Consider the following 24,026-nt stretch of genomic DNA (forward strand, 5'->3'; position numbering starts at 1 on the left):
CTAGACCTACAACCTGTTTTTAATACAAATATTGCAAAACGGTTTCTCTCATTCCTTTCAAAATACCATAAGCTCTCTGAAAATTACTTACAAGGTTTCTTTTCTTTCCAAGTTAACAGATTCAACTTGGGACAGTTAAAGAGTTTATTTATAAAGTAGCTCAACCACCAACCTAATTCTCCAAGTCAATTCCACGAAATTTAACTGGGGGCTCATGACAGAATTAACAACAGTATAAAAGGAGGGGTTTTGCAATACTCTTAATTGGGAAAAGAGCTCTGCCATCGAGATCACCACCTCTTTTGCTTCTGCACCTCTCAAGAAAGCCAGGAGCTATGCATTCCTTTTGTCACAGCTAGGCTCAGATATAAAACCCCACAGCACACAATCTCACTGCCTGTTAAATTATGCATGCTTTGAGCACTCAGAAATCCCATGACTATATGTGGAAGTCAAGAGGTGCAAGGAATGCTGACATCAAGCGAGGCCAGCCCATCCACCATCCTCAGATGATGCTACCAACCTCCTATATTTCAATCACAGTCACTTGAAGGATATGTTCATATTCAGAAAAAAAAAAAAAAAAACAAAACCTTGAAGACTCTGATACTAAAGAAATAGCAGCATAAAAATAAGAATCCAGAAAGCAGATCAAGTGGTGACACCAGCTAAATTAGTGACAAACATTTAAAAAGCATAGAAAAAAATTCAAAAAGCAGGGGCAGGGGAATAACTGAATTATTCTGACAGCCTTATGCACAGATTTTGTTTTGTTTGACAGGTATAAATAAGTTCTAGCCTCTGACTGAAGGGGGGAAAAAAAGCTTTCACACTGCATCAAACAAGCCTAAGAAATATGTATTTAAAGAAACTGCCACTAAACCATTTCAGTATGTGTAGTAGAAAATAGCATGTGCTTAACTCTACAGCTAGATTTCAAGAAGTAGGTGTTCAGCAGGAGTTTGGTGGGAAAAAAAGAAGCAACCATATAAGGAAACAAAACCAGAATAAAAAAAAAATGTGTTTTGGTGAGTTGGGCAGACATCTGTTCTTACCATACAAGGCATGGCAACTTTCAAATTAGGGGAACCTCAGATTACCCTTTGAACCAGGAAGTAACAGGCCAAGCAAGGTTCATCAGATGCAAGTCAAAAGGATCCAATTTCTTTATAATTTTACCTGTCTGCTTTCAAAAGCAGGTTAGATGGCAATTCCAGGAGCTGGTTGTGCTGCACATCCAGGACCTCCACCTGTGTTCGCTCGAGCCGATCTGGGAGCCTTCCCAACATGTTGTGTCCTGCCAGCAGCTTCCTCAAGCTACTATTGTAAAACAACCTTAAGAGAAATTTAAAAAAAACACCAAAAATGAGAAAAATTTAAACTGAAGAGTTTCTTTGATAATTTAGATATGGTATCATGGTTCATTACAAAAAAGTGATTCAGCCAACTGATTAGCAGACACAGTATTAATTACGCACAGATCCAAAAATCTCTTCCCACTCTCCACCAACTTCTTCAAAAGGTTTTCAGAGACAGGGAAGAAGGTTCACAGATGATTCAGGAGTGAAAGTAGTGACAAAGGGTTATTTTATGGCACTGTATAAAACATGAATATAGAAGCACGACAGTGAAGGAGGTAATTGCTAACAAAGGCTGCAGAAACCTGCACATGTGGGATCTCCCTAGCTAATGCAAGCACTTCAGAAGTGGGGGTGAAATCACCAGTCACCCCACAAGCTTTATAGTGCTCTACTCATCATGTGCTGACTCATAATCCAATGCAATTCCCCACCCCCACAATTTTTCTTTTCTGTTAATACCAGACTTATATAAAGCCTCCTTTCCAGTTCTACAGCAACGAAATTTATCTAATCGGCTTTACTTTCTTGAGTTTTTACAACCAATAGATGACCTGGAGTCCTATCCCCCTGCTCCATTTTCTGTGGGGCTGGGGAGAAGGGGAGGGGAGAAAAGGGCAACATAAAGAGAAAAATAGCTGTTCTAATCAAATCGTATAGTTTAAATTGGCAGGATAAACAATGGAATGAGGGCATGCACCTAAAGACTCCAAAAATAGAGCAACTCTGAATTTTGAACAGAAACCACTTTCAGCAAATTAAGAAAAAAAAGATTATTTTTCATCTGCCACATGTCTTACATCTGTCTTACATGCCTGCTACTGTAGTGTTTAATCTGGTGAGCCCATGCAACACGCTGACCTGCTTCAATCCAATATTCTTGAATTATTCAGCGTTAAAGCAAAAATCATCCTCTCTCTGTCACAATGACCCAAATACACATAACAAGCCTCCCTGCTCCTTCCCTACAATGCATCAGGTCATGGGATTATTGTGCCAGAATCATCAATCAAGTACGCTGAGTATTTTCCCCTTGACAGATACCGTCACTCTCAGTATCTGCATGCCAGTGTTAACAGTTATCTCACTTGGCTGGATTGTCTGAGTTACAGCCATGGATACAAGTCAACAAGCCAGCCCTATCATTCCAGAGGGCTCAACACGGGGTGAAAAGACTTACCAAAGTGATAAGCCTATCTATTACGTATTCATTATTTAACCATTCTTGGTTTACGCTGTTTTTACTTGAAAATCTCTTGGTTATGGATTTGCCTTTGTAGCATGTTTTTTGAGACTGGCTAATACTGTCAACACCAAATATCAAGGTAGAAAACAGAACTGGCTGACAGCAAAAAAAAAAAAAAAAACCTTTGAGGTTTTTTTGGGATGGGTGGGGGCAGCACCATTTTAAAATTTAAAAGAAAGCTCAAATTGTGGCAAAATTCTCAGAGATTCCCTCTTTCCATAATTCAGAACTGAGTAAATCTTTGGGGGGTTTTGGTTGGTTTTTTTAATATTTGCTTTCTCTTTTTTTTTTCCCCTCTGTCTTTATTTTTCAAGTCACACAAGCACTGAAGGACCTGGGCTGGCTGAAAAGAGGTTGAAGAGTATTTAACTAAAGCTCCTGATGAGCCTGGGACATCTAGTTCTCAAGTTGGGTGGAGAACCAGGATGCTGGGACTGCTCTTCCATACGGGCAGCTTTCCCACTTGCCCAATTCCCACTGGAAACTTGGGTGAAATCAATAAATTCTAAGGACAAGCACGTCATTCATCATCAGCATCTTCTCAGAAAACATGGTTTGGTGTAAGCATTCTACCAATTTCTTTACTAAGCAACTCTTCAAGAGAACACAATGTTGAATACAAATACATTTTTTTAAAAAACAGGCGCAGAGGAAAAAACCACATACAAACATCTATTCACTGATGGCAACAAGGTCATTTTGGCAACTCCTAATTGAAGCATTTCCTTTCTCTTTGACAGTATGAGTTTTATGAATTTGTCCTGCATAGCTAAGACTGAGTGCCCTTTTTGTTATTTTTCAGTACTTCTAAAGCCAAAACAGTTGCATTACAGTCCAGGGGACATTTTCCCTTTACCCTTAATTGAGACAAATGCTAGGACAGAAACCTGAACTGCTTCAACTCTTTTGTCTTCAAGGACTATTTTTCTGTTTCAAGAGGCAAACACACAGCATCAAGTGTAGTTTGTTTAGATCAGATGCAATCCTCACCCTACCAGGAATATGCTGGTCACTCAAGACGAACATTTGTTTTTAAGTGTCACAAGCAGCCTCCTAGGAGAGCCCTGCTGATTCACTTCACAGGTTTTCAGAATGCTATTCTATGTAGAAGGAAAAGTACACAGCAGTGCACCTGAACACACTTATTGAGCTTTTACTTGATACTTAGGCATGTTGAGCCATTTGCATTTGAGTCCAGACCCAAATTTTCCCTGAAGTTTAACATGTTCAAAGTCTGCCTTTTGAACGGAACAAGACCCTAAAACTGAGGTGACTTATTAGGAGCTAAGCTATCTAGACATATACTACAAAGAAGAACTTTCAAAGATAAGCTATTTCCTGGGGTTAATGATAAGATGGCAGGAGAGACAAGTGGGATGTTGACTGTACCTAATTTCAGCTAATCATTAATCTCCCAGAGATATCCGGTATGCCTTGAAAGTCCTGGCTGTTATGAAGTGCAAATGAAAGAAAAATGAACTTTTGCACCCCCACCTTCTAAGTAGGCACAGCTTCACTTTTTTTTGTGTGTGTATGAAAAATCAGAGGGATTAATAGTCTGCACATCAGCCTGTTAGTTTGCTTGGTAAATCTCCTCACATCCTGTTCTGCCCATATTTCTGAAATCTATTCTCTTCACATTTCTGACACTAAAATGGACACGTTTAGACCATCTTACACATTCACCTGACCCAGAAAAAACTATCATTCTTGGTTTCTGATTATTTTCTGTGCTGTACAGCTCCTTAAGGAAAATAATTGTACTTGATGATCCTTGTGAGTCTCTTCCAACTCAGCATATTCTGTGATTTAGTAGCTCATGATACATCATCACCTTTTACAACATCTCTTTCAAAGTGAACAGAACAACCTAAAATGACAGCTCTCTTCCAGTCAAGGCAGGAATTTAAAAATATCCAGTATCACCACCTAAAGCAGTAAAACTCACCTGAACAGACATCTCTCTCTAGAATAAATAACAGCAAGACTTATTTATTATTTAAACTCAACTCCTATTTTGGTTCCTCTTGACTTCTTTTCTATAATTTAAACTTATCAATTTTAAGTTTAGACTTCTAGAAAAGAGATCATCTTGGTAGTGAAGGCAATTGCTCTTCTCGAAGGAGTTTACTTGCTTGATGAGGCTTTCCCTTCTTTAAAACCTTTTTCACTCAAACAGGGCTGTGAACTGGAGTTTCCAGGCATCACTGAAACTAAGTTACAAGTGCTGAATCTCTAAACTGTCATGCAAAGTTATGGCTGTAAATATTTAATATTCAGTATTAAAAATGAAGGGCTTTCCTGCCTGAACAGCCACATGAACAGCTTCAAAGTTCAAAGGCACTACTTTCTCTGCATGAAAGTAAAAGAAAAAAGGTTGGGTGGAAGCTTGAGGCATGACGACACCCCACAAGGTAAAAATAATATCAAACAAAAGATAAAACAGCCCTGACAGTCACTGGAACAAGCTAAACACTGAGTCAGCAATGATTTTTGAATTGTTTATCCTGTTCCCCATTGTGCAACTGGTCTGCAAGACTTACCGGGCAGGCAGCTCACGTATCTGATTGTGGCCAACATCCAGCACTTCCAGTTTCCTGCTGTCACACACCCACTCAGGCAGGTTTTCCAGGTGATTTCTATGAATAAAGAATACAAAGAGATGTAATTAAATTATAATTGAGATGTAAAAGCTAGGAATACAGCCTTAAGAGAGATACAGACACCTGCAGGAAACAAATCTGCTACATAGCATGTTGCCTGTGAGATTTTATCATCCGTCCTTCTGCAAAGGCATTACCAGTGCAGTTAGGTCCTGAGTGAGGGGGCAAGAAAGCTAACAGCAGTGTTATACCTCCCTACATGTGCAGTCACTAAGAAAATGGAAAAAAAAATGCTTCCAAATTATCAGGGGAGTACTAAGAGTATCAGAGTACCAAAGCTGAAATCTCTGCATGGAGAAGAAAATTTCTGAGATGCTACTCAGAAGAATACACAGTTGAAATATCTCTTCATACCATACACAGCTGAAATATCTCTTCAATCCCTCAAATTCACTGGAATCCACTCTACCATTCTTTTTCTATCTCACTGAGCAGAGAAAAATTTTCTTTGTGTATATCTTTCAAGCCAACTGTTTCGTTTTTCTTGCATTTCTCTTCACAGAAACTGACCCTTCTGGAAACTAATGTCTTGGAGGCAAGGTTTCCCTAATCCTGCAATGAAAATATGCAAATAGGCACTGTGGGGCACTCATGCATCCTACCTTAAAGACAGAAATCAGCAGCACAAGATATATGCAAGAGATTATGTGCAAATGCATTCATATAATGACTACTTCAGTCAGAATGCACAGATGCAAACTGGGCATCAAATAATATTCAGGCACTCGCAGACCTGAAGTTCAGGAATAGGATGTTTATGAAGCATGAACATACATCAATCATGTGCTTGTATCCTCTAGTTTATTCCTGCAATAGTCCTCAATCAAAATATGCAATGGCAATCCAACCCCTCTTCTCAGACAGATCTCAAACAGATTTCCCAAATTCCAAGCAAGCCAAAAAGCTAAGGACACCCTGCCCATCTAGTTACAATGTCATCAATACAATGAAGCACAAAAAGGGTTTTGTGATTAAAATCATGCATTCTGCACCAATTTCATTAACAAATAAATGGAGAACACAGCTTTTCAAAGATCGCTTTTCAATAAATAAATTATTTAGTCACACCAGTGTGCTACATTTAGGACAATATGAGTAACTCAGGGCTGATGAAACTTCCACGTTGATGGCCACTAGCCCAGGTTAGGTCACTAATTGTTAACGATCACCCTCAACCACATGAGTGCTTCAAGCAGGATTTTAATGAAGGGATTATCCCTACAAATGCAGATGAGTAATTTCTTAAATAAGACAGCCATTAAGCACGTGTATGTTTTCCTGATTCATTCCTGGAACCGTAAAACAAACGAAACCAACCCCTTTTCCATTTCTTCCCTTATTCCGCCTCCCTCATTAAGGTGAAATTTACGTATGCATTCAAATGGCAACTGCAGACATCCCTGCAGCAGCCAGGGCTGCAGAGAACTACAAGGAGCTGCAGGAGCTGCCAAACTGATGAGTAAACTATCAAACCATCACCTACGCTGGGCTTACGATGCAGACATATCCAAAAAGTGACTTCTGTATACAAGTCTCAGATTGGTGTGCATTTGTATCATCATGTTCTAGCTCCATAAGACAGGAAATTTTTAAATAATGGAAACGATTTAACCATAAAGGAATACAAATTTTGCTTTGGGCAGTAATTAAAAAAAAAAAAGTAGTCAATCTATAAAAAAGAAACAGGAAAGAACTGACCAGCATAAAAAGAAGCATCCTCTAACTCTGAAAATTATTCTTTTCTTATCCCAAGGCCCAATTCCTACCCCCATTCCCACTCAGAGAGATGACAGTGTATATCATTGTTCCGTAAGTGTCTTTGATTTATATTTCACAGGTCCAAGAAAAAAAAAATACTCTTACCTAGAAATATCCATATAAGCCAGGCAATTAGGAACTGGATACACATCAAGGTGAACAAGTTCTAGAGGAAAAAAAATATATAACAAGAAAAGTGGTGATAAAGTTTGCACTTAAATGACTGTTCCATAAGAGCTATTTTAAGAGCTAACACCCAGATATTTCAGACCACATCAATAACCTAAAAAATTTCTGAAGATCTGGACCTTTGTGAACCCCTTGTGAGTTCTGTTTCCTTATTATGTCTTAGTACATTTGCTATGTTACATTGTACTTGCTACGACAGACACTGCATAACTTATCAGGGACAAGAAACTGGAGGATATTAAAAGTTTCATGGCAAATTCTCATTTTTTCCATTTTTGTCAGAAGAGCTGTGAATTTCACCTCTGCCCTCTGCCCAGAAGAGTCAGTCACAAAAGTGTTCTACTTTTTTCTCACTGGTCACTTGAGATATAAGCATGGGAAGGGAACCTCCCTGCTCTGGAACAGCAAGTTAGAGAATAGCAGAGTCGTTTAGGTCATGGCAAGATCCAGAGTATTTGTCAACACATTACATAAACCTTGACATGCCTGTGGAGTTCCCAGCTGCAGGCAGCCTTACAGAAATTTTATAACACAACTACCGGTAGAAATGTTATTATTGAAGCAATCAAAATATAGTTAATATCCTAAGGTTTTAGGTAGCTAGTGCTCAGTGTTAAGATTAAAAAAAAAAAAAAAAAAACAAACCAAAAAGACATTTATTTAAGCTTACAGAGAAATCAACTAAAGTGCAACTGTAACAAGTAGTTTCTTTGGAAGATGAGATGAAAGCAAGGTGGCCGAGGGTGCAATGAGAGGACAAGCCAGGAGAGCACCAAGACCAAATAGGCAGTTGGTTGCAAGACATGGGTTGACTTGGATTCTCAGCCCACATTGAACACATGCTCAGATTATGTTAATTTTTCTCAGATTACGTTAACTTTTCCCAGCTACAAAGATCCTGGCATGAATACTTAATGAAGGAGAAGGCTTTGATATTGCTAAGACGACAGCCTTTTAAAGGCAGTTCAGACTGCTCATCAAATTCACAGTTCTCCGACTTTGCATTTTCTTTATTCCACTCCAAATGATAAAAATGGTGGTGCAAACTGAGTATTTTAAGTAACAGCAGTTTCCAGAGACAAATCAAACAGATTCTGTTCATGAAACACAGCAGTTATTCAACTGAAGAAGGCTGCATTATTTTTATTATCAAATATGAGTAAATGAAGTTACCATTATGAATTTCATAGCTTTCTAGACAGGGTAAGCAGCTAGAAGAAGGAGCAAAAATTTATAGTTTTGGTTTGTCTCCCAAATGGCCACTTGTTCAAACTTTCTCAGTGCAGGGAAAAGCAGTATATTCCTCACCGGTTTTAGTAGAGCAACACATCCATGTAACTGAAACAAGTGAGAAATTCAAGAACTCTTCCTACTGACACAGAGAAGAATTTTTAAGATTTTCACAGTTTTTAGACCTCCAAATTGTGTTATTATTTCAAAGTCACTTCCAAAGCTCAGACCTGCCAGTACCATGACACAGCACATGTGAAACTCTTATCTAGGACAGTGCCAAGAGCCTCCTGATTATGTGCACTACACTCCACAAGCACCTCACAGGGAACCAGGTACAATGACAATACCACAGCTGCCCTGAAAAATGCACTTACCATTGCAGGAAGCATACAGTGCTTTGAGAAAATACCCACTGATTTTGAGGGTCACCAGCTGATTCCGTTCACAGTGTAACACTTCCACGTTGTTAAAAATTGTTGCATCCAGCTCCCCAAGTTTGTTGTCTCGAACATCCAGTTGGGTCACATGATGCAGAAAATCTATTTCATCGGCCTCCAATCTCCTAATTGAATTCAATCTTGCAGATAAAAAAAGGAGATTAGGTGTAGTTACAAGGCAGGCTACTGCTGACAAACCATTGCTTGCACTACAATCAGTCATCTGCACTGGATTAAACTAGCACACTTTCAGGTTCTGATCATGGCGTTGATTTTTAATATTTTCCCCTTTGTTATGTTACAGTTTTCATCCTTTGAAAAGCAGGATGGATATGCTCTGCAGCTTTATCCATCATGACAAAGGAATGATGACACCAAGCTCCTTTCTAAACTACTGTGAAAACTACTGATGAAAAGCTCTGCAAGAAGGTAAGTATTACTGTTATTGTGCCTATAAAATTAAAAGATCATCTGGCTGTTATTTGTGCCCAACAGTTTGGAAAAGAACAAAACCTCTACAGTTCTTGCTGGCCTATCATCTGCTAGAAAAATCCAGCACATACAAGTAACCAGCATGTATTGGAGATCCTTGCCTTATTGAAAGGCCAAATTGAGATATACGAATTCCCATGTATTTGCTTCTCACCTCTCTATGTTTCACAGCAAGCAAATTCAGAACCCTGAAAATGGTGTTGAAAGAAAACAAAGCAAAAGTCCAAGACGATTTGGTCTGACAGAAAGAGGACAGGTTTTACACATCTTCACTGCAATGCACTGATGCTGTTAATACTCAGCAACTTCCCCAGAAGTTATAACTGAGTGGGATTATCTATAACCCAGCAATGTTCAGGACTGCCAAGCACTCCAAAGAGATGAGTTTGATCTCTTTGATCAAAACCAGCTCTGAGCAGAATACTAAAATCAGTATAGTAACTTCTGCTGGCCCATTAAGCCAGCTGAGCCCTCTCTACAGCAGATAAGGACAAATACTTGCAGTTCTGCTGTTGCTCCTCCAAGTATTGCCTTCTAAGTAACAGTTGTGTTTTTAGAGTAAGTGCATCTTCCAGTTAAAAGAATAAGGGCAATATGCCCCCTCCAACACTACCTTACCTTTTCTATTTTCAATCTGGAAGCAGTGCTTCTTTTTGATTTCACTGAAGCAAAGTACTTCATTGTACAGCAAGTACAATATTTACTATTTCAGGTAGTGCCACAAAGAACCACTGCTAGGTGTAGAAAGGATGTGGCAGACAATGAGGGGGTTGGAATTGCACCACTGGAACTCATGGCCAGGTCAGCCACCAGATCCCTTCTTTGAGGTCAATTTATTTGCTTTCAATGTATGTACAAACACACAGATACATTTTAACCCTACCAGAAACACTTCAGAATTCACCTACCTATTTCAGCTAAACTTATGCTGGCCCTTCCTAGACTGTAAAGTCTAACAGCTACACAGCAAGTAAAAGAAGTTTTACCTTACTTTAGCTTAACTATATGGTTCCAAAATTCATTGTCATATGGACCTCAGGTCCAGGCTCTGAACGGAGCCTTGACCAGCTGATTGCAGAATTTGTCTTCTCCAAAGACCATAACAATAGAGAATCACCTTATACCAGAGTCATTTGTAACAAGGATCTCTTTGGACTCTTCTGAGTGTATGAATAAAACAACATTACTCATGGTAGACAAGGCCTTTTAACACATCAAGAAATATTAAAATATCTGGTTTTGCCCTTTCACCTTCAGTGCCCTTTTCTTCACCTCACAAATCTGTAACATTTCAGACAGAAGCTTTTTGGGCCAGGGACTATCATGTCTGTTGCATTAACACTGCAGCAAAAAGAACTGCAGGAATCAGAAGCGTCTCAGGCCCTGTTTGGTTTGATCCTTTGGGGCAAACATTAATTTCCCCCTAAAATTCATTTTTCTACCTATTGATCCCCCTAAATGCTCCAAATTTTTCAAAGAAGAGTGCTAAGTCATGGCAAGTGCTGGGAGTTACATAACACCACCAGAAACACGGTTCAGTGGACAAACACAAGAGATTTATACCCAGAGGCAATTCTGACAGCCAAGGACAAGCCATTTCAACACAAATAATTTAGGCTCACTACACAAATAATTTAGGCTCACTTATTCTTCCCCTTTTCAGAATACCTACCTTAGATCCACATGCTTAATATGAGGCATTCTTTTTAGCACCTGTAGGTTCAGGGTATCGATGCAGTTTCCTGACATACAGAGCTTATCCATGGCAGTCAGCTTCTCCAGCACCCCAGGAATGTCAGTGAACTCATTGAAGGACAGACTCACATAGCTAAGTTGATGCATATGCTCCAATTCATCAGGAAGGGACTGGAGAAAGTTGCCATCCAGCAAAAATGTCTGCAAGCTATTAGAAGAGAGGAACAGAGAGTGAAGAAAATGAGTGACCTGTTAAATCACACTTCCTTCCTATAAACACACAAATCTGCTGCAGTTACAGTGACATACAATATACAAAAGGGCAGCAGAAAGAAAAATGTTCATGAATAACTGTAACATCTGCTACAGAAGGTATCCACTGAATAATTAAAACTTTGGCAACTATGAAGTGTAGGCTGACAGTTCTACCTCCAGAACTACAATTTATATGACAGCTGAAGAACAAAAGCAAGAAGGGTTAAAAAATTTTCTTCACTGTGAAGGTGACCCTTGTGTCAAATGCTGGAGACTGGAAGAGCTCTGAGGCACAAAGCATACTTTCTCTCCATCCACAATTGCTTCCATATGTATCTACAAGCCAGTCTGCTCTAACAGAACCCAGTAAGTTTAAACTGTTTCTAGCAGCAGGAGAATGTAGAGTCAGGAAACTGCTAGCTGTCTTTGCTATTGTCAGGCTGTGTATGTGAAAGTTCTAAGAAAGTACTTGCTTGTGCATTTCTCCTACAACTGCTGGAATGCTTCTGAGGGCATTGCAGGACACGTTGAGTTCAGTCAGGGTTGGGATACTGCAGACTGCCAGTGGGAAATCTCCTAAATTATTATTCGAAAGGTTAAGGCTCTTCAATTTGGTGAATCTAAAATGAGATAAGAAAAAATAAAGGAAACAAATAAGTGATCCACTCTAAGTTGTCTCGCACTTATTAATATAAGGCGAGTTTGATTATATAAATACAAATCATATGCATTTTTAGTTTATATGCTCAGAACAACCAGGGAAACTACCAGACACTCAAATTCAACACCACTTGTAAGAGATCACTCATGTTAAGCTGATAAAGAGAAACAGACCCTCCTGAACAACACATTAAATGTATTTTCCAAGAGTGTAACGAAGAACAAATCCCTTGCCATCCTTATTATATATTTCGCTTCTATGGCATCTCACCCTGTATTAAAGCATTGCTATTTTCCTGAACCCATTTTTTGGTAGTAAACTATCCTTCTGACACAGGTTACAAGGTGCAGGAAATTCTCAGACTATTTGAATATTAATTTTTTGTGGTGCTGCTCATCTGTGTGCTCAGGACCATTCAAGTTTACCTTTCAAACGAAAATTCTCATTAGAATAGACTGTTTGGAATACAAATAGGAAATGTGCTGAATTAAAACAGAATTTAGCAATTTGCCTCTGTAGTGACAGAGGCAAAATTTTGTCCTTGACGTGTCAGAGAACTCTTAAAAGCCCCTTGGTTTATCACATCAGCCAAAAAAGCAATTTGCATTGCCTTACTAAAAATGACCAAAAACCATTTAAACAAAAAAACCAAGAAGGGGACAATCCAATTAGCCAGCCTGCATGTTCAGCAACATTATTATGGTTGCCTGACAACCACTGGGAGGTGTGCCTAAAGCCAAGTAAAAGAATGAATGAAAAGATCTGCGTCAGATTCCGATAGATGGGGAGGAAGTTTCTTTTCTGGCACAGCTTATACCAGGACATTTTATCTGGACTTAATTTCCCCTTCATTAAGGATGAAGTCCTTTATTTGTGTGAGCAGACTTTCATATAAACTTGGCAATGGAAGCAAAACTGCACCTCTGAGTGTTGTTATTCCACATAAAAGTAATCTCCAGCAGCATGTGCCAGTGTATCTATAGCCTCTGTATCAGCCCATTCGTACCTCGGAGAACCCTGTCCTCCTCCAACGAGAAAATATGGAGAGCAAATGTATCAAGCATTAAAAGGTTAAAGAGTTTTAATACCAAGATTTAAAAAACCCTAGCAGCTCCTGCAATCAACTGGCACACACCTTTAGTATTGTCTAAACCAAACTCATGTCATGGACTAAAAATCCACTGAAAACATAAGCAGCGCCTTTGTATGTGAGGGCTGCTGAGCCCCAAAGGCAGGCTGTAAACACACATAACATTTACACAGGCTTGCAGCAAGCAAGGGAATGATGTGGTATTTTGGTGCAATGATGACAGGAGAAAAAAAAAAACTAAACAGAAAAATCATTGCCAGAGTTATCGCAAATTCCGAACATCCTGTGCCATGCTGGAGGCAGAAGAAGTTTGGAACAAAGTTACACGGAAACTAAAGGAAATCTTGCAATCAAATTAGTGCTGCAGGGGAAGAATGCTACTGTGCAGAAACAATGACTAGCCTATCTCTAAAGGGAGAACTGTAAATTAAAAAGGAGGCAAGGGGAAGTTAATAAAGGCTGCTAGCCAGAAAAATAAAAAAAAAATTTAAAAGTTTTAAACCTTCATATTCCTCTATTTTGAGAGAAAGGACTTAAAAATCTTGAACCTAAAACTGAAAAACACAACCCTGCATTTATCTTGAAGATAACTGTAGATTTAGGGCACAGATATACTGCCTTGAAATTTGGGGTGTTTCTATGGTGGAACAGCTGTCCCACATCAACCTCAAAGTCAGCTGCAAATACAAACAGGAATGCTCCAAGCACTGGACTCTGAGCCTTTAGAATTTTTTTTTCCCCGTATTTAGGCAAGTACAAAAATAGTAAAAACAGGAAGATTACATCAAAATAACTAAGCTGCTGGAGAAATATAAAAATGTAACCTTTCCAATTTTCAAATCAACCATGCAAAAAGAATTTAACAACTACACCGAGGTTACAGCCTTCACCTGCGCCACTCCATAGTCTCAAAAGGATAGTCTCAGGGCTTTCGTCCACTACATCTATTAGAAGATCCCAACCACAATCTTGAGATAAAATTACAGAAGATCAAACTAACAGAGGAAAGAGGACTGGGGCAGCAGGTGGTAAAGGAAGCTAAGAAATACAGTAACTCCAGTGTCATGTTCAGCTTCAAGGTTTTCTGCATACATTCTTGTGCATAACTGCCCTAGGTCACAGAGGAAGGGGGGAAAAAAAAAGCTCCCCATACTCAACATATCTAGATTACATATCTATTACTCTAATGTATGCTGTAATGAGTGCTTATTAAAGGTCTTTGGAGCTGGTTAACAGGCCTATGTAGTGCATAAATGAGGAATAGTACATCCACTATTGGATAAACTCATATGTAATGCACACAGAAGTGTACATCAAAAAAAAAAATCGAGTTCATTGTTGAATCACATTTACAGAAACCCTGAAAGACAGATATCATAGTCTTAGTTAAAGTTAAGAGATTAATTTAAGACATCTGTCTGGAAAGAGGTATTTTCATCCCCCATTGCAAACATGTTCATTTAAGAAATGCTAAAGTAATATTTCGTCTAATGGAGTGCTGTCAAGTACAGAACATTACTGAGCCAAACTAGCAGGCATTTGCTCGAACTTAAGATCAAAATCTCCCTCTCATCTTTGGCCACTCACTTCCCACTATGCACATCACAAACATGCCAGTGCACTTCTGTTATGCAGCACTGCCACGCTGCACATTTCAGATGCTGAATTGTTTATACTGCTTCTTATATCTTGAGAGATTTACAGTCAGTCACACCAGTATCACTTGTACATCACAGCAATATAAATAAGGTAGGAGAGAAGTATTTTACAGGTTCAAGATTTCTGTTGTGGCTGAGTTTGCAAAGCATCATGCTTCCAATAGATTCTACAGAGTAACATCTTTGCTGTTTTCTCACATCCAAATCTTTACTCCTATCAGAAGCAGGCACACACATCAATGCTGCCCACATAGCATTGCTAGAAAGAAAAACAGGCACAACATTGCTTGTTGGAGGCATGACAGTGTAATAACCTCATATCTAGTCCATACATATGCTTTTTGTCCTCTTCTCCCTTCTTCCATGTTTCCAGACTTCGTTATCTCTTAGTAAAAGTCAACCTGAAGAATAGCACCTCTCAGTACGTTATGCTCAGTTAGCTTACTAAGCTTTCTGTTGTAATGGCCAATACGTAAACACTCACTTTGCTGAACAAAAATAGCCCTACTTTAAGCTAGAGCAAAATCTTGACACGACAACCCTTGAGTTTAAACCTGCAATATGACTGAACACTAATTGCCCTAATTGAGCCAAAAACTGCCTACTTACTTAATCCTGAAGCTGCCACTTCAGGAAGGACTTTAGAGTTTCACATATGCAAAATCAGAAGATGGACTAACAAGAGAAGCTTGTATCACAGCAAAGCAGTAACTGGTTGATGTGCTGTTTTCAAATTCAGCCCTACCCGGTGTGAACAGCAGAGGAATTTCAATCACACAGTACAAGCATTTGTGTTCCACTATGTTTGGGGCAAGGGGAATAGTGTACTCCAACTGGTGATCACATACCATCATTGAAATTCAGCCATAACAGGCTCATCTGACAAAACTAGTCTGCCCTACTCTTACCAAAAAGAATTAAAAAGCAGTATTCTACTACACCTGGAAGGGAAGGCATGAATTAATAAAGAATTTAGCTGAAGGAAAACAATCACTTTTCCAAACCTATCTCCAGAACCTGGGCTCTCATGACTCTGCTGTGGTTACGGCTCAATATTATTTTCAAGCATCAACTTAAGTGTCCCTCAGTTTCAGCACCATTTCTGAGCAGAGCAATGGTTTTTACATTGCAGTGCTGTGATAAGTTTTAGAACTGAACTAAAACTTGCCACCTTCTTCAACACCTGCTACTTTGGCCACTTACTTAATTGCAAAGAGAATTTCCCTATAATTCTGCCATGGCAATTTCCTCCTTGGAAATTAAAGGTGCAATTTACTCCCTTTTCTGCAGTTGTGTTGGATTACCCTCCATGGCCTTACTGCCTAAGGGAGTTGCTGCTAAGCCTAGTGCCAGAAATACTGTCATAGCATTCCTTTTCCAGAAAGGTGCTGTTGCAAAAGTCTTAAATTAATAAGACAATTCAAATGAACAAATAATCAGCTGTTAAGTCAAATTTTGACTACCTCCAAACTTAACAACAATAAAGCTTTTATTATATTACACAGTTGGTAAAAGTATCATAAAGACAAGAGAACCAAGTGTATGTTTTGTTAGTGGACACTACCTGAACCTACACTACTGCACAATGCAGTTCTCAATTTCTCCACATACCTACCACACACTGCTTCATATGACCTCATAGGAAGGACAAAATTCTTAGGAAAAAATAGTAAAAATATTTCACTTCCTCTCTGCTGGAAATTTACAATTGAAATACAAAAGTATTAACTAGGGGTGGACTTCCAAACTGAAACATGTTTAACTACATGAAAAGAAAACCCTAACTTTGGAAGCCATATCCAAAAAAACTAGACAAGTAAATTAGAGACTGATACACAATAACTGCATTCCATAAATATGTTCACTTGTTGAAACATTACTTGGAAGAGAGACTGGTGAACATAGTCTTACAGTTCACTAAAGTGAATCCAATTAATCCAAGAGCAATTTCTACTTTTAGACTATACTATTTTAAAAACGCTTTTTTTATAGCATATATCTTACTGCCATTTGTTTTTCTCATACCATTATTAAGTTCACTGTTCCAATTTAAAAAACAAATTTGTAATTTTAAATGTATTATAAAATGAAAAAGTCAATGTGTTTTAAGGCATTTTTGCCTGAAAAAAAAAAGATTTTGCAATTGTCCCCACTTAGTTGTTTGCAGAGATTTAATTTTATGATTTAATTTTTCTTTAATTAAATGTCACTTATTTTTGTTGGGTGTTCACAAGGGCACTTTTTTGAGATCACAAAAACACACAGGAGTTAAGGAGAACACAGTCACGAAGGTTTGGAAAGATGCACCAACAAAAGCAAACTCTTTCTTCAACGTCTTTACAAGCTGCATAAAACAAAAGCAGTGAAATTACATAAAAAACAAATTCCAAGTGCCATCTTTAGCACTACCAATTTTTTAAAAAAAATTCCAAAGCTACAGAGATGAGAAAACAAGTGTAGCATTAAATATAGCAAGCACTGGATGCAGTTTGTTACTACCAGACCTCCGGTTGTCAATAGCACGCCAACCTTTCTCTTGCCCTGTTGCTTAGAGAGCTGCACTTCAGTGTTTGAGTTCAAGTGAAAGAGGAGAAACTGTACAAAAGTAAGGTTTCCTCCTCTCCAAGACCAGAGTTACAAGAGGAAGCTCCCCACATCTTCACACACCGTGGAGCAAGGAAAGTTAGCATGCTCCACATATTAGGATTCATTTGAATATTAAAAAAAAAAAAAAACAACCAAAACCCAAACCACTAACCCAAAAATAAAAAAAAAAATTAAAACCACAAATAATCCTAAGTAAAAACAAAAAAACCCAAACTCCATAAACAAGAAGAAAACAAAGAAAACAAAACCCTCAAAGCCCATACACTCCCCCAAAATAAAGGGGAAAAAAAAACAAAAAAAGGAGAAAACTCAAATCTTCTCCAGTGCATCTACTGGCAATGCCCCGGTAGGGCCTGACAATGGGGGAAGATGCATAATTAACATTCATTAAACCATCCAACTTTCTTCACTAACCTCAGTTTCATACACTAATAGTAATAATCACAAGGAGTACCTTAAGGCGTTTTGAGGCCAATCAAGTGGCAAACTGGAGACTTTTGTTCCTGCTCCTCAATCTCTAGGTACAAGCTAAGGTGAAGCTACATCTCACACTTCTAGCAACCTTGCCTGCTGGGTTCATACCAGTTGGGCTGGCAACACTGGCTCCCTCTTGCTTCTGAACAAAGCTAGCATTTTAAATGACCTCCTTCCTTATTGCATAATGAATTTGTAAGGAGGGTTTGGCTTGAGGTTGCCAAAGTTGCAAGGGATTTCAGAAATACTTGCATCAGTAATTTAGAGTGCTCTAGCCTTCCCATAAACTAGAGATGCATTTCAAATTTCTGCCACTAGCCCCAAAGAGTTTCACCTGAGATGCCAAAGAAGGCAGTTCATTTCTATAAGGGCTCTGGAAGAGAAACGATACCAACTCATCTTAAGGTAAAAATCCATATAATTGCTGCTAACAATTAACAACCAAGATCAAAATAATAATTCTTTCTTTAGATAAAACTGGCAAGCATAATTTTACTTTATTTTTAAAATAACTTTGTGTCTTATTACATCTCCCTTTTCTTCTTATTTTTCTTTTTCTTATCTTAAAAATCCACATACTGATAACTTATTTTTCAACATTAACAAGAAAATAATATTCTTGATGCCAACCATTTTTTTCCAACAACATCAACTGAAACAATTACTTACAAATACAAAGTGTTCTCAGTCCAGTGAAGCAGAGCAACAGTAAATAAAGACTATGGTCTATTCTTTTGCCTCAAACCCAGAGCAACAGTACTCTGCAAAATGAGCAAGCCTGAACTCCTGTTAGCATCTCAACCGGGTAATCTCCTCTCTTCTCCAAAAGAGAAACATCCTTTCCTGTAGTATTAAAAGATTCTGTGAGGGAGAACAAGTAGCATCATTTACTACCTTTTTCAGCACAGATGACTTTTGAGATGGCTTACTCGTATGCATAACATGAAATATGTATTCCCTGATAAGTGGAAAAAAAATAAGAGGTAGCTGTATTTACCTTTCAATATTCAGAGAATTCAGTTATGGAAGTTCACAGCTGCAGAGCATCTACAGCAACAAAAGGGGGCTGAGTGGACAGTAAAGCAAGTAAAAGTGCAGCTACTGGGAAAAAAAAGCGTATCTACACCTCTGTACACCTTCAGATGCCATGTACTGATCAGGACTAAACATTTTATTTATAATGCAACAAATTATATTAACAACTGAAAGAAGCAACTGCATAAACAAAAATAGAAATTCTTTTTTCCCCCAATACATTCCTGACTGTACCTGCCATGTCAGTGCACTAGTCATCACGTCATTACAACGACCCAGCTACTTGCAATTCTACTAAGTGGATGACTGAGAAGTTGGTATTTTATTGTGTCTTTGACACACTTGTTCTGAAATCCAGCATTCATTAAATTACCACCCAAAGTGATTTATTAAGAGGAACTGCAGCACCAAAACTGCTTAGAGCAGGACAAATTTTCCTACACGGTCTTGCTAACCAGGTTTGACTTTAAAATTTTACCAGGAAGGGTAGGTATATAAATGCCAATGTGCTTTGTTCACAACATCCAAGCACATGGCTATTTTGGAGTCTTAAATACCTGTAGGCTTGATTCAATGGTGCTGTGCCTTGTGTGCAGCTCCAATTTAGCAACTGAGAATTTTGTAGAAAAGCCAACAGTACCAAATCAGAACAGCAGAGATTCTGTACTTGCTTTCCTGTGATTTGAAAGAACATGGGTGAACAAAAAAAGACTTTTGGTTTATTCAGTGACATTTTACCTTGTGCAACCCCTATAAATCTGAAAATGGTCTTACAGAATTGGTTTAAAAAGAAAAAAATAAATCAGACAATGTGTGTTCACAGGAACAAGGAGCTTCACTTTACACATTTTGATACTGGATTTCATTAAAAATTTCAAAACATACAGTGCTCTCCTCTTTCTAGATAACTGTGCATTTACTCACTGGAGAAAAGCAGACTTACTAGCAGTCAAGCTGGCTCAAAGCTTTTTGGGAACAAAAGTACAACTCAAGTTTTCCCACCCAAAGGAGAAGCCAGTTGTGTGTTTCTTAGGGCAGGAAGGAGAATGGCTTGGGAATACACACCAGGGTCAAGGCTCATGCTTTTGCTGCAGTAGGGAGGCAAAAGAAAACCAATGGGGTCTCACTTTTCCTAACTTTTCCTAGTTCAGTACAAACTACCACTACTTCACAGAGTCCTTCCCACTGGCACAGCAATGGAAACAATGGCAACAGCTTCCTCCAGCTACTCCCAGTCTGGGCAATGCCACCTATGCTGGGTGAAGATAAGGCTGGAGGACATCAAGCAGACAAAGGGAAACAAAGGCAGGAGTTTCTGATGTACCAACTCAGATACACCAAAATAGTGCTGTGTAACCTAATATTTATTTTCCCTCCAGAAGTTCCCAGACCTGCCTCGTGCCTTTTTGCCAAGCTCAAACAGGACCAGCTCACAGAAGAACAAGAGATAATCAATTTTTTACCACCTCTGGCATATGCCACTTCTCTAGATTCTCCTCATCCCAGTAGAATCTCAGAAAACAGGAGAGTTATATTTTGTCACCTGAACTCTTCCACTCTTATGTTAGTAAGAAAAAACGTAGCAGTTTATTAGCTATCAGTAAGACTCATCAGCTGTTCCTACAACTGCAATACCAAGAGAACATTAAACAGAGAATCAACATTGTCCATCACATTAATTATCAATGCTTTCTAATCCCAAACAGAATTAATTGCAGATACATGGACAAATCCAAATCTATTTCAAACAGAAATTAGCCATAGGTACATGGACAAAGCATAGTAAAGTATCTCCTTTGCACTTTCTGATCTTTAAAAAGGAAAAATTATAAGAAGTCATTAAAATAACTGACTATTTGTCCATGTTCATCACTAGCTTATGCTAAAATTCCACTTGCTATCTGGAGACCTATGGTGACATTCACAGTCCAGTCAGAATTCCTTTCCAGACTGTGTTCGTAAGGTCTTGGAATAGCTGCCTGCTTTGCTTGTGAAGCAGACTTGCTGGGCTCATTCATCTTTCATTATGCCAAATTTTTTGTTTTTCCAAAATGAAATTGGAATGATATAAAAATACAACAGCCCGCATAATCCATCTTGTATTTTTTGGTTGTTTTTCAAAGAGGAAGGGATTTAGAAATGTGGTTTAAAACATTTTGTTTGAACAGGACCATCCACAAATATAATCCTGAGGTACTCTGCAATTCAGTTACCACTGAAATTAAAATCACAGCTTTATATTCAGTATGGGAACATTCATCTTTGTGAACATAGAAAGCCCGCTGATTCCACAGAACATATACATACATTAAATCATTCAGAGCACCAATCATGCTGCTGTCTAGCCATTTGTTACATTCTCAGATGAGCTGCAGTAGAAAGAACTGGAAGGTCACAGATACTAAGAAAGAAGAATTATGATTGAGCAGAGAACAAAAAGGACAGGAACCAGACTGAATTTATGAAATCAGAACTTTCTTTGCTTGGAGTGGTAACAAAACACTTCTTCACTTGGTCACATGCAGTATTGTTCCTACCTACAATGGCTGCCTTTGATGGGCAGCTTGCCAACTCATATTCACACGAATCAAAGGCTGAAGAACTAACTACAGTCTGGCCTCAGTAGGTAGATAAAAACACATTGTGAAAATTGCATTTTGGGCTGAAAATATCCTTCTATTTACAAGAAAAACATGAAGTTTCTTATGAAAGCCAGTCTGTTTCTAACACACAAACCAATTTCTGAAGCATTAGTCAGGCCAATGCTCCACAAGAGGAGGTAGTAAATTTTAGGAAAGTTCCTGCAGATCATAGCTCCAAGGACAAAGAAAGAGTAGTAGAACCATACCACTTTACCTTTGCAATTCACTAAGCGCTCTACTTGTGGATGGGCTGGGGTTTAGCCTCAGGAAGTTCTGCTTTAAATTGAGATGAGTGAGGTCTTGGCTATAAAACAGGTTGGCAGGCAGGTGCTCCAGGCTGCAGCATGAAAGATCCACTGAGCTGATGCGTTGTGATGCAACCTGGAAATCAAGTACAACACCAGTACATTAATACAGCAATGAAAAAAGAACATTTCCTTCACCTCTACCAGCACGAGATAAACTGGTTTTTAAGCACAGCAGAAGCTAGTGTTGGCATATATAGCTGATCTAACAATTGCTGCAAGTTATGCCATGATCTCTTTCTTGGCCTCAGTGCTTAAACCAGGTCCACAGATGGCTAGGAGGGAGAAAAGAGTAAAGGTTTGTCAAATTAATACATGAAATAAATCCATCTTCATTAATGAAGTTATGCAATGCTTTACAACCAGAAAAAAAAGATATTTAACATGACCTTTAGTTTAGTCCTTTGGGTAGCATTGCCTCCTCCAAGTGAGTGAAAGAGAGGTGTTAGCAGTCATCACCACTGTCTTGGTTTCATACATCAAAGATGGGTATTAAATGACAGAAGAAGAGTTATCCCATTTACACCTCACTGAAGAGAAACAATAACCCAGCAGTGAAGCACCAAGCACTCATTTCTTCTCAACGAATTAAAAGACTGCCCAAAAGTGATAAAAAATATTACTAAAACAAAACTGAGATTTGGAGGCTTAACACTGTTTTCTAGAAAGAGGAAAGTAAAACACAATTTATAGAGGCTAAAAAAAAATCATACCACCTAGCACTATATATATATATATATATATATATATAGCTAGCATCATTCCACAGAGACCTACAGGTAACTTCTTCAAGTAACTGTAATACTGCCCCTTTCCATATCTCTAGGATACACTTCAGTGAACTACATCTTCCTGTTTTACTTATTTATGAGACTTTACTAAAAAAAAAAAATATATCACCAGCAAAATCAGAAACAAACTCAAGGCTGCAATGTAGAATGCTTATATTTTCTGTCCAACACTACTAAAAATCTTCCTTCACAAAGTAGCATCACGGACATGCTACATGGCAAAGCATCACCACACATGTGGTGCAAGGAAGTGCAAGGCAGTGGGGATGGTGGGCAAGGAAGAGGAGCCAAATTCTAGAAGGAGCAGGGGCATTTTTGGAGCAGGCACAGCTGAACCAAAGGAAGAGAAGTAAACAACTTCACCACCATTTTAGACTTCTGGGACCACACCAACAGTGCTCAAATGGTCATGGTGTTCTGTCAGCTGCTCACACCAAAAGCAGCTATCATTTCACTGGCCTTTTATGCTGGCATTCTGGAAGTACAAGCACCACATCTAAGGAACAAAAAAGGGGAAAAGACCCAACAACTCCTTATCAATGTCCAGCAACATTCAGCTTCTCAATTTCTGATGAAGGACACACCACTCAACCTTCTGGGCAGTGACAGAGTCCCTGCCACGAAGTACTCTGAAACTAGAGGCATCAGGTTTTGAGGAGTTAAGCAAAGTAGTTTGCCACTCAAAGGAAGGCCATAGAATTTTTTTTTCCTCTCCAACAAGCAAGCTACACAGGCCTTAGGATAAGTGGTTGCTATTATAAACACACAGCCATAAGCTTCAAGGGGAACAGACAGTGCAGTGTTTTTCTCCAACGCAACCATTAATAATACAGTCCTCCCACAACCATTAAAACGCTTGAATTTTTGTTACTCAATTAGTTCAGTCCTTTTGTTACTGTAGCTAGTATTTTTCTTCCCCTTGTAGTATGCGACAAGAATTATTCATAGGCTATACTGAGCAGTCATCTTTGAATGCTGGGTATTCAGTCTGTTTATGCCCAGTACTGTACAGTTCTGATCACACTGCAAACACAAGAGATGAAAAACTGCTGACACCCGTTAAATTAAAAAGGAATAATGTTTAATTTCAGGTGTAACGCTTGCATACACTGTTGCTCCAGCTACTTGTTTGGAATGTGATATGAACAGCTATAAGCAACCCGGCAGTGCTTAGCAAGGCTGATTACTCTAAAAATATCTCAAGAACCAGAAATGGTAACTCTGAGTGGGAATCATGATAATGCAGCCAAACAAAATCAAATACACAAACTCTATTGTTGCCTCAAAAAAGGATGCAAATCCTTTCTTAAAACTGTGAAACGCTGAGAAACAAAGCTAGTTACAAGTAATTTTATTTTTACAGGTTGTATCTACTGGTTATTTTTTGTTTGATATTTTTAAAGGATGACTTTATTATACAAAGTATTTAATTAATAT

At 38.5% G+C, this 24,026-nt stretch overlaps 1 protein-coding gene across 1 annotated transcript in view; it reads right to left on the minus strand.

Annotated features, from left to right (window-relative positions):
• PHLPP1 (PH domain and leucine rich repeat protein phosphatase 1) overlaps positions 1-24,026 on the minus strand; it is a 134,657-nt gene that overhangs the window by 23,956 nt on the left and 86,675 nt on the right. The window contains exons 4-10 of the mRNA XM_014872427.2: positions 21,708-21,874; positions 11,800-11,946; positions 11,049-11,279; positions 8,822-9,024; positions 7,131-7,191; positions 5,148-5,243; positions 1,180-1,335 (exon numbers count right to left, since the gene is read on the minus strand). Coding sequence (XP_014727913.2) covers positions 1,180-1,335; positions 5,148-5,243; positions 7,131-7,191; positions 8,822-9,024; positions 11,049-11,279; positions 11,800-11,946; positions 21,708-21,874 — 1,061 coding nt within the window. The remainder of the gene's footprint in view (positions 1-1,179; positions 1,336-5,147; positions 5,244-7,130; positions 7,192-8,821; positions 9,025-11,048; positions 11,280-11,799; positions 11,947-21,707; positions 21,875-24,026) is intronic.

This window comes from Sturnus vulgaris, chromosome 1 (assembly GCF_052056855.1).
Source record: "Sturnus vulgaris isolate bStuVul1 chromosome 1, bStuVul1.hap1, whole genome shotgun sequence".
NCBI lineage: Eukaryota > Metazoa > Chordata > Aves > Passeriformes > Sturnidae > Sturnus > Sturnus vulgaris.